Source organism: Aspergillus bombycis (assembly GCF_001792695.1).
Source record: "Aspergillus bombycis strain NRRL26010 chromosome Unknown contig00037, whole genome shotgun sequence".
NCBI classification, from domain to species: Eukaryota; Fungi; Ascomycota; class Eurotiomycetes; order Eurotiales; family Aspergillaceae; genus Aspergillus; species Aspergillus bombycis.
This window is the reverse complement of record NW_019170039.1, coordinates 99,988-112,960: the sequence shown is the minus strand read 5'-3', so window position 1 is coordinate 112,960 and position 12,973 is coordinate 99,988. Positions and strand designations below refer to the sequence as shown.

General features: G+C 48.5%; 4 protein-coding genes across 4 annotated transcripts; 2 read left to right on the top strand and 2 right to left on the bottom strand.

The window, feature by feature from the left end:
• Positions 1 to 523: 523 nt before the first annotated feature.
• On the bottom strand, positions 524 to 2,420 carry ABOM_006021 (putative DnaJ domain protein (Mas5); the record flags this gene model as incomplete). The annotated part of the gene is made up of 6 exons (XM_022533150.1): positions 524 to 1,079; positions 1,134 to 1,311; positions 1,373 to 1,826; positions 1,886 to 1,944; positions 2,020 to 2,046; positions 2,411 to 2,420. 6 exons carry the CDS (start codon positions 2,418 to 2,420, stop codon positions 524 to 526), a joined length of 1,284 nt encoding a protein of 427 aa, XP_022389565.1.
• A 48-nt stretch (positions 2,421 to 2,468) lies between these two features.
• Positions 2,469 to 4,656, top strand: ABOM_006020 (glutamate--tRNA ligase MSE1; the record flags this gene model as incomplete). Its single annotated transcript, XM_022533149.1, has 7 exons — positions 2,469 to 2,735; positions 2,795 to 2,867; positions 2,923 to 2,960; positions 3,026 to 3,439; positions 3,494 to 3,751; positions 3,815 to 3,981; positions 4,038 to 4,656. 7 exons carry the CDS (start codon positions 2,469 to 2,471, stop codon positions 4,654 to 4,656), a joined length of 1,836 nt encoding a protein of 611 aa, XP_022389566.1.
• Positions 4,657 to 8,617: 3,961 nt separating this feature from the next.
• Positions 8,618 to 11,087, bottom strand: ABOM_006019 (putative microtubule associated protein (Ase1); the record flags this gene model as incomplete). The annotated part of the gene is made up of 4 exons (XM_022533148.1): positions 8,618 to 10,536; positions 10,586 to 10,800; positions 10,863 to 10,915; positions 10,971 to 11,087. 4 exons carry the CDS (start codon positions 11,085 to 11,087, stop codon positions 8,618 to 8,620), a joined length of 2,304 nt encoding a protein of 767 aa, XP_022389613.1.
• Positions 11,088 to 11,728: 641 nt separating this feature from the next.
• On the top strand, positions 11,729 to 12,807 carry ABOM_006018 (Mov34/MPN/PAD-1 family protein; the record flags this gene model as incomplete). The annotated part of the gene is made up of 2 exons (XM_022533147.1): positions 11,729 to 11,756; positions 11,831 to 12,807. 2 exons carry the CDS (start codon positions 11,729 to 11,731, stop codon positions 12,805 to 12,807), a joined length of 1,005 nt encoding a protein of 334 aa, XP_022389612.1.
• Positions 12,808 to 12,973: the final 166 nt, after the last annotated feature.

Here is a 12,973-nt window from a genome sequence, read left to right as displayed (position 1 = left end):
AGTCGTGGTGGATCAAGCCCCTGAGACTGAGCAAAAAATGCTAGACATATTTGTAATGCACTTAAATGAGGCTTCAATATATACTCATACTACTGTGGATGTCCTAGCAACGAATGACAGATAAGACAAAGTAAAGAAGACTACTACTAGTAGTTACAAATCACCAAGAAAGTCATTGGTCATGGGTCCATCCCACATTTTCCCCCCACGGGGGCGACTGATCATCTCCAGAAAGTGGAGCTTAAAGACCCTTTAGAAGCATCGGATGACGGCATTCCGTGAAGCTGAGTTGGTCTATGTATTCTAGTACTACCACGCATTATTCATGTCCTGTAAATATGGTTAAGCAACGGTCATAAGTCAATACGGATAATTTTCCCCACTTTGTTCATAACAAGTGTTTTCCCGTGAACGCCCATGATGCCAGAGAAGAGTTGGCACAAATGCATCCAAGAGATCTATTCATCGACGAATGCACAAAACGGTAAAGGTATAATTGCAAGAAGACAAGGAAAGTTGGCCTCTACTGGGCCGCACATTGAGCCGGTTCACCCTCATCATCATCATCTTCCCATGCAGAGCCGCCGTGAGCGTCCCTGGCACCGAATTCATCCAGATCACCCTTAGGATCATAGTCGACTTCGTCTACAGTGTCAGCCTGGATCGGGGCGTCGGGCCTGGGCAGCATCTCCTTGAGTTTCTCCAGGACCTCAGGGCTAGGTTTCCAGTTCTGGTCTGGGAACTTGATGTTGACGACCAGGTACAGATCGCCGCGTTCGTCGCCACGCTTCATGGGCATACCCTCTCCAGGAACCTTAAGGACCTGTCCTGGGGACAGAACATCGCCCGGCTTCTTGGGGTGTTGCAGTTCAATACCTCGGCCGTCGAGGTGCTTGACCACAACTCGAGAAAAGCCCGTCAAGGCTTCAGCCACTGTAACATCAATGGTAGCGGTCAAATCGGATCCAGCCCTTCTGAAAACAGGATGGTCTTCTTCCACGATATGGAACACGATATCACCGGGCTCTTGCCCTGGTACTTGATCGGCTTCACCCTCAAGAATGATTTTATCTCCCTCCCTGCATAATAGTTTAGCGCCTGACTTGGTTCTTTTAATGGTTTGCATAGTTCACCTTGCTCCCCGAGGAATGTAAATCTCCAGAATCTTCCTCTCCTCCGTCGTCTTCTTTCCTTTACACTTCTTACACTTGTCCTTGGGGCTAAAGAATTCACCCTCTCCGTTGCAGGTTGAGCACGGCACGGTGGACGTGGTAAGGAACTGTCCCATCTGGTTCAAGACCTGCTTGACACCTGTACACGTCATTTGTCAGCCATCCAATAATCGTCTGAGCTAAGCGTTTATTTTCCATACCTTGTCCGCCGCAAGTAGCACACTGTTTGGCCTGCGCCTTCTCCTTGCCTCCCTTGCCCTGACACAAGCTGCAAATCACATTCTTCGTACTCGCAAACTTGACAGTCTTGCCCTTGTACAGATCTTCCATCTTAACTTCATACTTCTGTTCCTCGTTCGGGCTTCTCCGTGGTTTATTCGCGCGCGGACCTCCCGGCATACCGCCCATTCCAGGCATACCGCCCATGCCACCCATACCACCGAACATCTGCGCCAGTATATCATCTAGGTCGGGGCCTGCGCCCATACCGGGCTCTCCAGATCCGTTGAAAGCGCCCATTCCATGTGTATCATATAGATGACGTTTGTCTTCATCGTAGAGGATATCGTAAGCTTCCTGGACGGCCTTGAATTTGATCTCGGCTTCTTCACGCTCTGCCTCGGGGACTTTGTCAGGGTGACTTGCGAGCGCAGCCTATCGTTGGTTTGATATATGAGTAGTTATCGAGGACGATCAGAATTAAGGTGCAGTACCTTGCGATAAGCCTTGCGGATCTCATCTTTGTTTGCGCTGTTGGCGATTCCGAGGACCTCTAATTAAAGGAATAGCGTTAGTCATTTTCCCGATAACTTCGCGTGACACAAGCATGTAGAATTAAGATATATACCATAGAGGTCAACTTCAGCTTGAGACACTGCGTTTGGAGTAAGTCAGCAAAGTCAGCAACAAAAGGCTTAGAGGGGAGCGATCACATACTTTTGAGCGGCTACGGAGAGGTCCCTGATTCTCGGATGAAAATGAGACTGAACCGAACACAAACAGAAGGTGAACGACAAAAGAATTATATCTCTGAGAAAACACTATCTCAAGAGACTCCTAAGGAAGGATAAAGGACGGCAAAGGTAAGCCCAGAAGCGTTTGTTGATTGTAAGCGGTAAATGGATTAAACTGATAAAATTAATAAAATTCAGTCCGCCTTTTCCAACTTTACTTTTTTTCTCCAGTCGGAGTCTCGCCGCAAACCTCCGATGGTTCAGAGGTACACCTCCCCATCCAACCATTCACCATCGCTCTTGCCCTGAATATCTCCGCATAATTGGGCCCTCTTTCGCGACCATGAGGCGTCCCCATCCCGGGCTTCTTGCCCGTCGTCCGTGGATCTGCACCCAGTGCAGTAGAGCCCGTTACTCGGTTGCGTCAAGCAAGACTATACGCGCCGGTAACAAAAAGACGAATTTGCCTGATTTCCCCGCGAGAACCCGATTCGCACCGTCGCCAACCGGATATCTTCATCTAGGGTCCCTGCGGACGGCATTGTTCAACTATCTTTTGGCTAAGCGGACAGGAGGACAGTTTCTGCTACGAATTGAGGATACCGATCAGGTGCGGCGTTAGAACACTTTATCGGTCGATCGCGAAGGCTGATGGGCGAATGGATATAGAAACGCACTATCCCCGATGCTGAACAGAGGCTTTATGAGGATCTCCAATGGGCTGGACTGCAATGGGATGAAGGTTGGCATTGATTAGGAAACACAAAGTTGCTCGGAGGTTGACGTGCAGTTTGTAGGTCCTAATGTTGGCGGTCCCTACGGTCCGTATAGACAGGTGAGGCTCTCCAATGCGCTTGTCGACCGATTCCCAAAGAATTCTACTAAGTTGTTTGTCTACAGTCCGAGAGAACAGCCATCTATCGTACCCATGCTCACGATCTGATAAAAAATGGACATGCATACCGATGCTTCTGCTCCGCACATCGACTCGATGCGTTCGCAAGACATCGCAGTCAAGCCGGATTACCCCCCGGTTACGATAGAAAATGTGCGGAGATATCGGCCGAAGAGTCCGAAGACAGAGCGGCGAAGGGAGAGACGCATGTGGTTCGGCTGAAGGTGGAGGGATATCCCATGTTCGAGGACATTGTCTATGGGAAGACCGGCCAGAATCGCTCGCCGAACAAGCTGGACTTGATTGATCGGGTGTACGACGACCCCATTTTGATCAAATCGGACGGGCACCCGACCTATCATCTCGCTAATGTCGTTGATGATCATCTCATGAAGATTACCCATGTCATTCGAGGCACTGTGAGTTTCTAAGAGATTATCTTGGAATTGACTTCTAACCTACTCGGATTACAGGAATGGATGCCCTCTACCCCTCTGCATGTCGCTCTATACAATGCTTTCAAGTGGACGCCGCCTCGCTTCGGCCATGTACCTCTGCTTGTGGACAAGTCTGGGCAGAAGCTTAGCAAGCGGAATGCCGACATAGATCTTACCTTCTTCAAGGATACGCAGGGAGTGTTCGCCGCTACGCTGGTAAACTTTGCTGCTTTGTTAGGCTGGTCTCACACTCAAAAGTCAGACATTTTCAGCCTTGAAGAGCTGGAGCAAATAGTATGTCCTGCACTTTCTTTAAGTCCTTAATGCGCTACACGACAGGCATTGACTCATTTTTAGTTTAACCTCAAAATCACAAAGGGTAACACTGTTGTTGCCTTTGAGAAGCTTTGGTTCCTGCAGAAGGCACACGCACAGCGCTTTGCCACGAACGGTGGTAACGAGTTTGAAGAGATGGTTTCCAGAGTCTCTAAGGTTGTGGAGGAGACATGCCCTTCGCAACAACTGTACGACCCCTTCCCATTCAACTTTATTATGCCCGAGTCTGACCCGTAAACTATAGCGCACCGATCCTTCAATCTCGCTCGCTAGCGGAGTATCTCCCTACTCTCCTCCGCGCAGACGCCAAATCCTATACGAATGCATCGGAATTTGTCCAGCGCAATTCCACCTTCTTCACCACTTCTCTTAATAGACCCCCATATACCCCAGCTGCCTCCACCAGCAAGTCACCACCCCAAGCCATTCCCATGACAACCCTCCACACAGCAGCTGCAGCCTTCAGCCTTGTCCCAGAAGCCCACTGGACCATCGAAACCCACAAATTCAATATCACCTCTTATGATGGGGCCTCCGCCATCCTCCCAGAAGAATCAGATGCAGGCGCTTACGGATCAACCGAGGAAGCGGAAAAGGCCCGAGTCGCTGCCGACAAGACCTTCAAGAAGGAGCTCTACCACTATCTACGATGGGCATTATCTGCCTCCGCACCGGGACCGGGTATCCCTGAAACTATGGTGATTCTTGGTCGTGCCGAGTCTCTGCGACGACTTCAAGAGGCACGGCAGATGACTATGGGCTTGGTGAATGAGTCCACTGGTCCAACTAGGGTGGTGAAGGGTGCCCAGTCTAGTGAAAATCAGGACACCACCTGGATGGGTTCACTTGCTCCTAAGTCATAATTCCCGTCTTTGAATGATTCGTCCGATTTGGTGTATACTATATGTACAATTCCTCACTGACGTGAATTACTGTAAATTAACTCAACTCAATGAAGGGCGTACTTCAATTCCATGTCGATAACCATTCTATATCCTCGCAAGATTTAATCCACGCTTTCTCTTCCCAACTCCCCCAACCTTCGTACATTGATCCTGTTATCTTGCCCTCCAAATCATACGTTCAATACAGATCAAACCTACAGAACATCAGAATCTCAAGTTATCCAGATGGTTCATATATTTGGATACTGCATCCTTGATGGCCCTATAACAGAGAGACTATCTCTAGAGGTCAACCCTACCCTGGGAACCAACCAACGTGACAGACTTCACCGGAGAACTTGCACATATATTTCCACATCCCCTTCTGGAAAGCAATATCTTTATTGCCATGTCGAACAGAACTCTAAACAAGGCCCCTGTCCTAGACGGAATCCTTCAAGCACCAAAAACAGGGTGGTAAGCTTGGGGCATGTGCTGAAACATACCCTCTTAGCCCATCTAGAGTATTCATTCCCCTTCTGGTGCATCTGGTCAGCAAATGATACAACTAACACTATCTAGAAACCATCAAGAGCACAGAAGAAGTATACATAGTAGCCTTGCATTAGTCTACCAATATTTGTACTTATTGCTGGGGAAGTCACTCGGTGGCTTTTTGCCCCGTTTCCCACCATAATCAACGGATTTCTAGCCGGTGTAAGTTTTCCGGTTCTCGTGTATCATTTATCATTTATCTAATACTCTGGAAGTTTGCATACGCACGGGAGCAGCAGCAACAGCTAGCCAGTCCCAAGGGGCAAAAAAAAAAAAAAAAAAAAGGAAGAAACTAAGTAAATATCTTATGGCAAGACTATCTTCCTGCAAAACCCATTGTCAGGGAGTAGCAATTCCTCCTCCCAGGGGCTTTGTTTACCTCTGTGGCAGTTTCACAATATCAAAGATCTTAAGAAAAAAAACATACCACTCCAACACCGAGATGTCGTTACAGGTCGCGTACAAGCCCGTTTATGCTCGGGTGGAGACAACAACCCCAGGCTACGACTTCGTAGCACATACTGGAGCAAAGCTCACGGCAACAAAAGACTTCAAGTTCGAGGACAAGCATCAAGACGCGTTAGTGCTGGAGACTGCACTTTTAGAAAGCATCGTGAGTGCTAAAGACAACGTGGAATCACGTAAACACTCATAATTCGAGGAGATTTTTCAATACAGAATGACACTACGGGTGGCTACACACCTCGCTTACAGTCTCATCAGACAACGGGGAATGAAATACGAATAGTGCAGGAAAGCAAGCTGGCGAGAACCGCGAAGTCTCCCGTACACAGTCGGGCTCCAAAGCTGCATAATGGATATTCCACTTGAAGAAGGCCAAATTTATCAAGCAAGAGCCTGTCGAGTTTGCAGACAACAATGTTCCTGAAAGACCAACGAAGAGCCTGGATATGTCCTCGCACGATATCCCCGAAAACAAGGTCCCCTTTAAACCCGGAAGCCTAGGCCGACGCTTTTCTTAGGAGCAAGTTGGTGGAACATTAATCAAATACAACTGAATGGAAATGTAAGAAGAGGTTCGGTCTGACTTTTCCAATACAAAGCAATGGGAGAATAAAGACCAGATCTCGGCCGATTTCACTGCCCTGCAGGCCGAGTTTTGGAGCGACACCAGGATGATCCGGCAGGATGCGAAGAGGTATTTGACGCAGTCGATAGGGCCTTTAGTAACATCACACGCCTCTAGCGTTAACGGTGAGGACATCGACAAATGGGACGCGCAATTTGCAGCAGGCAGGAGCATGGATAGCTAGGTATTTTTATTGCATCAGAGATAATATGCATGCGTCCAAAGGTGGATGGATTCTGACTGAACCAGCGGATACTGTGGTAGATATGGAACCGATAAAGAAGTACAACGATTTCAAAAGGTATCTAACTGCCTTGGCGGAGACCATATATCTACAAAACGAAAGGACGCAAATGAGGTGGAAAGGGGGTGACCGTCCATAACCAGGGTTTTCTCACGAGTGTAAGTTTTCCAGTTCTCATGCGGTATATATCTTGTACCTATTGCTCTGGGAGTTCGCGTATGCACGCAAGCAGCAGCAGCTAGCCCCAAGGGGCAAAAAACGAAGGAGGGTAAGTTAGCTTATACCGGAGAGGGCTCTCTTCTTGCCAGCATTATTTACTATAGACTGCTGCTGCTGCCGTCAGTACTGCTGCTCATGCCAGTCACCTATCAATGATATTCGAATTTAAAGTATATAATCAAGATTGAATCTATAAGGCGCGGGACCACCGGGCGAAGAGTGATGAAGCAAAAGCGAAGCAGGTATGAATGTACATGTGACCCGAAGAAAGTTATCAAGCTAATATAATGTATGGAAGGAGGAGGGAAGGAGAAGGAAAATGAGGGAGGGGGAAATGGGAATCAATTGGGAGGATGCCGGCGAAGCACCGGTTGAAGGATGACCGTGTTTATCGAGGCAGAACTGATTGCCTCAAACTCAGGAGCCCGTTCGGAACCAGGATGAGTGAGAAGGCATGGAAGACACGGGTGAGGAGGTTATACAGATCGGCGGAAGAAAGACGGAGAATGAGAGATGCGGTGGGTTTGACATTCAATTTCTTTCATTTGAATGGGTTTAGACGGCGTTCGGGACAATATTCCGTCTTGGAAGTATTTGAATAGCTAGACGTTCTATGACCAGGCTCTAACAGGAGACAGAGTCTTGATTAATTGAGTGATTGATCCCCGTATTTACGCTGTATCGATAATGAGCTTGCTTAGCGCCACTCCAACGGATTCTCCAGTAAGTATATATTTAGAACGGAGACTCAAGTGCATTATATTGGGCCAAGTTGCGAATAAGTCGACCGTTGTTCAGGTTCTATTCTGCGGCCCCGTTTCCATTATCATCCGGGTGGAATCACCTTCGGTAAGTCTGCGTGGGACGCTTACAAGGATGCGAATCGGGTGTTTGCGCAGACCGTTGCAAAAGAAGCCGAGGAGGTAGTTGATAGTTGAGATATATTCCTAGGGACCAAAGTCTGCCAAACGTCTTCGTTGTTAAAGAGCCTCTCAAGGGTAGAGGTCATCCATGCATTATATAGCAGAGGAGTTACCTGTAATCGCAGGTAGAAGATTACTTCTAGGGCTACATGTACAAGACGGACAAGATCATTTCGAAAAATAGATTGTATTGTTAATTAACATAAGAGATCCAACAAACCATTGCGCTGCGCTGATATCAAAACAAACGGAAAACAAAATGTATGACTCGTATAACAAAAGAACTATGAAAAAAGTAAAAAAAAGCAGATAGCCTCACCAAACAAGATAGAAGAACAAGAAGAGTACAATAGCAGAATCAAACGTAATCGCGAATTAAACATAAGTAGTAAAGGGACTTGTCCAGTCAATGGCTATCCACATCTACTTTTTTCGGTAGAGAATGAGTTAATTATCAAACGTACAAACCAAGCATAATACAAGAAGGTAGCCCGTCTCCTTGAACAGTTAGATGGCAATAGAAAAAGCATCGGCTCATTTCGTTCGTTGTCATCCCCATCGTTGCTGTAGTTGCCAACAGGCGTCGCGGGCTTAAGAGCAAAGATCACCATAAGAGAAAAAGCGAAAACATAACCAGGGTATAATCCCAAAAATTTTAACACAGAAATTAATGTCGGCGACAGCAACATCACTCAGATCGCCCAGCCTGTCCAATCACCAGAGAGCTCAACCATTACACAGCGTCCCCAGTCTGGTTAAGATAAAATTAAACATTGCAAGAGCAATCATAGAATCGTCAACATCGAGTGGTCTCGTAAGTCCGTCTTTCCGGAAGTGCCTGAGGTTTGAAGAAAGCAAGAAAAGCCAAAACGATTTAGTTGAGCAATGGACCCCTACTTTGCTTCTTTTCTAGTAAGGCTCCAGGTCGTCTGCCCATCCAGCATCACTCCCCGCTACGCGGACAACATTCGGGTTTACCGCTGGCTCGTCTGGGCTAACGCTTCGGATCCCTTTTGGCTTCTTTCCTGCCAAGTCATCAAGGGCCATTCGCTTGCCATGGGCAGCACGAAGCTTAGCATAGTAGACGTCACTAGCGTCAACTTCGGACTCAGACCCACTGTCGAATGTCTCCCAGTTCTCTGACCCAGAGTTGCCTGTGTTGATGGTTGACGCATTTGACACTTGTCTCGGGGCTGGTGGGGGAGCACGTTGCAGATAAGGATTCGGTCGTGGGTATCCCATGGAATTTACGGACAAGGATGAGGCTGAGGATTGTGTTGATTGAGAGAATCCGGTAGATCGCTGTGAGAAAGCCGAAGAGCTTATAAATGAGCGTTGGTTACGATCATCATAGACATCTTCCGGGCTGACCGGCCGGACAAAGGCATTAGACAGTGCACTAGCACTTCGTGGAGGCTCGAACAAGTAGCTGCTTCGCTCATCTCGTGATTCTCCACCAGTCAATGCGCGCATCCTTGGTGGCGGAGCACGGGTTGGAATTTTGCCGTTCATTGTGTTAGAGGAATAGAGGCTTGGAGTACCACTGCGCGCGGGGGAGTTGCTCCCATGAGGCATGTTGCTCAAGGGAACGCGAGCGGGGATCTTCGAAGGAGACTTAGCTCCAGCTCTAGAAGGGGCTCGGGATGGTCCGATAGTGTTGTATTTCATTGAACCACCTCCAGTAGGAGTTTTTGTAGCAGACCGGGGGGGAGGAGGTCCTCTCATCACGCTGGCAGGGCGAGAAGGGGGCAGTTGCCTCATAGATCCTCCCCTCACGCTTCCTGGTCCGGCAGATGGCGTCTTAGAGCGAGGCGGCGGTTTGGCGACGACTGGAGTGAGCTCATCGAGATATCTTTCTCCATGAACGAGGAACGACCGGCCATACTCGTCCTCGAAGTTCTCTAATTCTTTCCGCAGATCCGCTTCCACCTTAGGTAGCTCCTTAGCAATCCTCTTTCTCATTTTCTCCTCTCTCAGAAGCTTTCCTGGATCACGTCTTTGTCCACTGGCTCCACGCGCCATGAGACGAGATGCATCTTGACTTGACACAGCCAGAGCCTCTTTGTCTGCCAGGAGGCTACGATGCCTCTCTACGAGTTGCAAGACCGAAGCACGCTGTTCCTTCAATGCCTCCAGCCGGGTAATTTCAGCCTCATGCGCTTCTAACAAAGCGTCGCTGTAAACATCAGAAAAGGCAGGGGTGAAATCAAGCATTTCTTCCTCTGAGTAGTAGAGACTATCCCAGAGCTCTTGGAGTCGGCATCGCGCATCTTCGACAAATAGATGTAGGTTCTGTTTTTTGAGTTCGTTGAGGCGTTCCAATTCTTCTTCAAATTCGTTGATTGTACGGAGACCACAGCCGCGGTTCGCCGAGAGGAACGCTTTTCTGTCACACTCCTCAACTCCAAAGCGCTCCCAAAGTGCTTCCACGGCATTTCTGAGTTCTGCGATCTTGCGCTCCCGACTTCTCTTCTCCTCCAACAGCTTTTCTCGCTTTGCCTTCAAATGGGCCAGGTCGGATTGGTGAAGTCCCAACTGTTCGGGGGATTCTTTATAGTGCTTAACAATGTTGGAATCGGTTTGGGCCTGAGGGGTTCCGAGCTCAGCCCAGAGCTTGATGATCTCTTCGCAAATGGTCTTGACAAACTCGAAACGTCGCTCATATTCTTCGTAAACTCTTGAAAACTCGTCGTTCAAATCATCCACGTATTGACGAGACAAATTAAAACTGGGCGATATCGAAGATCCCGGTGCTGTAGGTGGGAGAGCAATGGTAACAAAAGACGCTTCGAGGTGGGATGAGTATGACTCGAGAGCCACAACGAGTTCTGCATGTCGTTAGCAAGCCATTCGATCGTCGGCGGCAGCATAACATACTCTTGACCTGTTCGAAGCGCTCGTGATGTAATTTGCTGAGCGCATTATGCTTTTCGCGGAGGAAAGCAAGGCAGCGTTTGAGGGGATAAGTTATGCGCAAGTCATCGCGATTCAGCTGATACTCGCCATTGGCTTTCTCGTCTTGTAGAGACTCCTCCATTTGCTCGATTGCAAGTATAAGCTGTCGCGCTTCCTCTGTCATCTCATTTTTCTCACTATTATTTCCATTAACATCCGAGAGGCCCCTCCGTCAGGCTGAAAAGCCAGTAAAACTCACTTGTCAACAAGCTTGAGATGATTGTTTAGAGTATCGGATAGCGCACTGAAAAGCTATAGTTGTTTGTTAATATCAATTGAAAAACAAGGAAGAGTCAAGCAAGCTAACCTCTGCCTCTCGAGAGTCGCGCTCATGGCTTGGAACACCGATCTCATCATAGATTCCATGCAGTTGAGCGACAATGTTGTTGACCTGGGTGGTCAAGTAGCTGGTGTCCACGGCCATCGCGTATGCCGGCGCTTTAAGTTAACAAAAGAAATATAACGAGAGTATGTTCACGTCTTTAAGGTTTCGTGATCATGTAGTCTCTGGCGGCGATGCGCCTTCAGCACTGCAGCTGTGAGACACCAAAATCCACCAGCGTGAATCTGCAACAACAGCAAACGATTGACTCAGAGGTCGGATGTCATCTGCGAGAACAAGGGGCTACCCGCAGGCTTTATGTATAGCTGAGCACTTGCAGACGTATGCAAGGGTGGAGAGGGGAAGGGAGGGGGGGCAATCAATCGAGGCAGTGATGCGATGAGATAGAACAATAATAATAGTGCCGCTACCTCGAGATGCAGCCGCGATCGAGATTCCATCCCGGCCCCTGTTGATGGCGTTCCGTTACTCCAGCAACAGTCTACTCAGCTCCTCACCGCCCCGTTCTGCCATGGGTTAGCTCACCGCCCGCTCCACGTCTGGACTCCAACTGCTTGCTTAACGTAGATCAGATCTGATAGATCAGACGTCACCAAAAGTCAGCCAGTTGTTTTTAACTCCTCTTGTCCACAAATCTTTCTATAAACTACTATTCCTCCACCATTTTACCCCACAGCTCCATCATCCTTTGCTGTCAAAACTACCACCACCCATTCATCAGCATGCAGAAGGCTGCACAGCAGTCTTGGGGTTCGTACTATGCATTACCCCGATATTATCATGGACAATACACATTACTAACAACAACCTTCCTCCCACTCCAGAGCTCGAAAATGCCATCAGTCTCATAGATCCCCAAAGAGACGCCCTTTACCAGTACGATGAAGAAACACACAAAGCCCTTAGCGCGCAGCGCCCATGGGCCAAAGACCCCCACTATTTCAAATCGATACGGATCTCAGCCGTCGCGCTACTGAAGATGGTAATGCATGCACGCTCAGGTGGATCCCTCGAAGTCATGGGCTTAATGCAAGGCTACATCCTGCCAGAAACCTTTGTCGTAACCGATGCATTTCGCCTCCCTGTCGAAGGGACAGAGACTCGAGTGAACGCCCAAGACGAAGCAAACGAATACATGGTGTCTTATCTCCAGGCATGTCGGGATGCGGGACGGATGGAAAATGCAGTCGGCTGGTATCACAGTCACCCCGGGTATGGTTGCTGGTTATCAGGGATCGATGTCACCACGCAGGATATGCAGCAGCTCGGCGGGCCGTTTGTTGCCGTGGTCATTGATCCAGAGCGTACCATTTCCGCGGGGAAGGTAGATATCGGAGCGTTTAGAACGTTCCCTAAGGATTACACGCCACCCAAAGAAGAGCAAGAGGATGATGAGTACCAGACGGTACCGCTTAACAAAGCGGAGGACTTTGGAGCACATGCATCCCATTACTATTCACTTGAGGTATCACATTTTAAGAGCGTTCTTGATACCGAGATTCTGTCACTTCTGTGGAACAAATACTGGGTCGCTACCCTCAGTCAGAGCCCTCTGTTTACCACCCGTGATTATGGTAGCAAACAGATGATGGATCTTAGCCAGAAAGTTAGACGGGCCGCTCGCGGCATTGAAAGCAATCCCTCACGGAGCGGACCCACTACTGTCAAAGATCAACAATTGGAAAAGGTTGTGCGAGATGGGCAGCGAATTGTATCGGAGGAAGTCAAGGGTCTCTTGGCAGCTGAAGTTAAAATGAAGCTCTTCCAAGGCATCGGAGAGAACAGCAAGGCAGAAACATAAGCAGCCATAGCCTCAACTGAAACAGATATTATGAACTGGTGATACGACTCTACGTTGGGTTTTCAGCTTCTACCGAGCGTTTATTTCGGTGTCAACGACACTTCTGGGCCCATAAGTGTTAGATGCTCCTGGACAACACGACGATTTATGACTACGCATCTGCAGT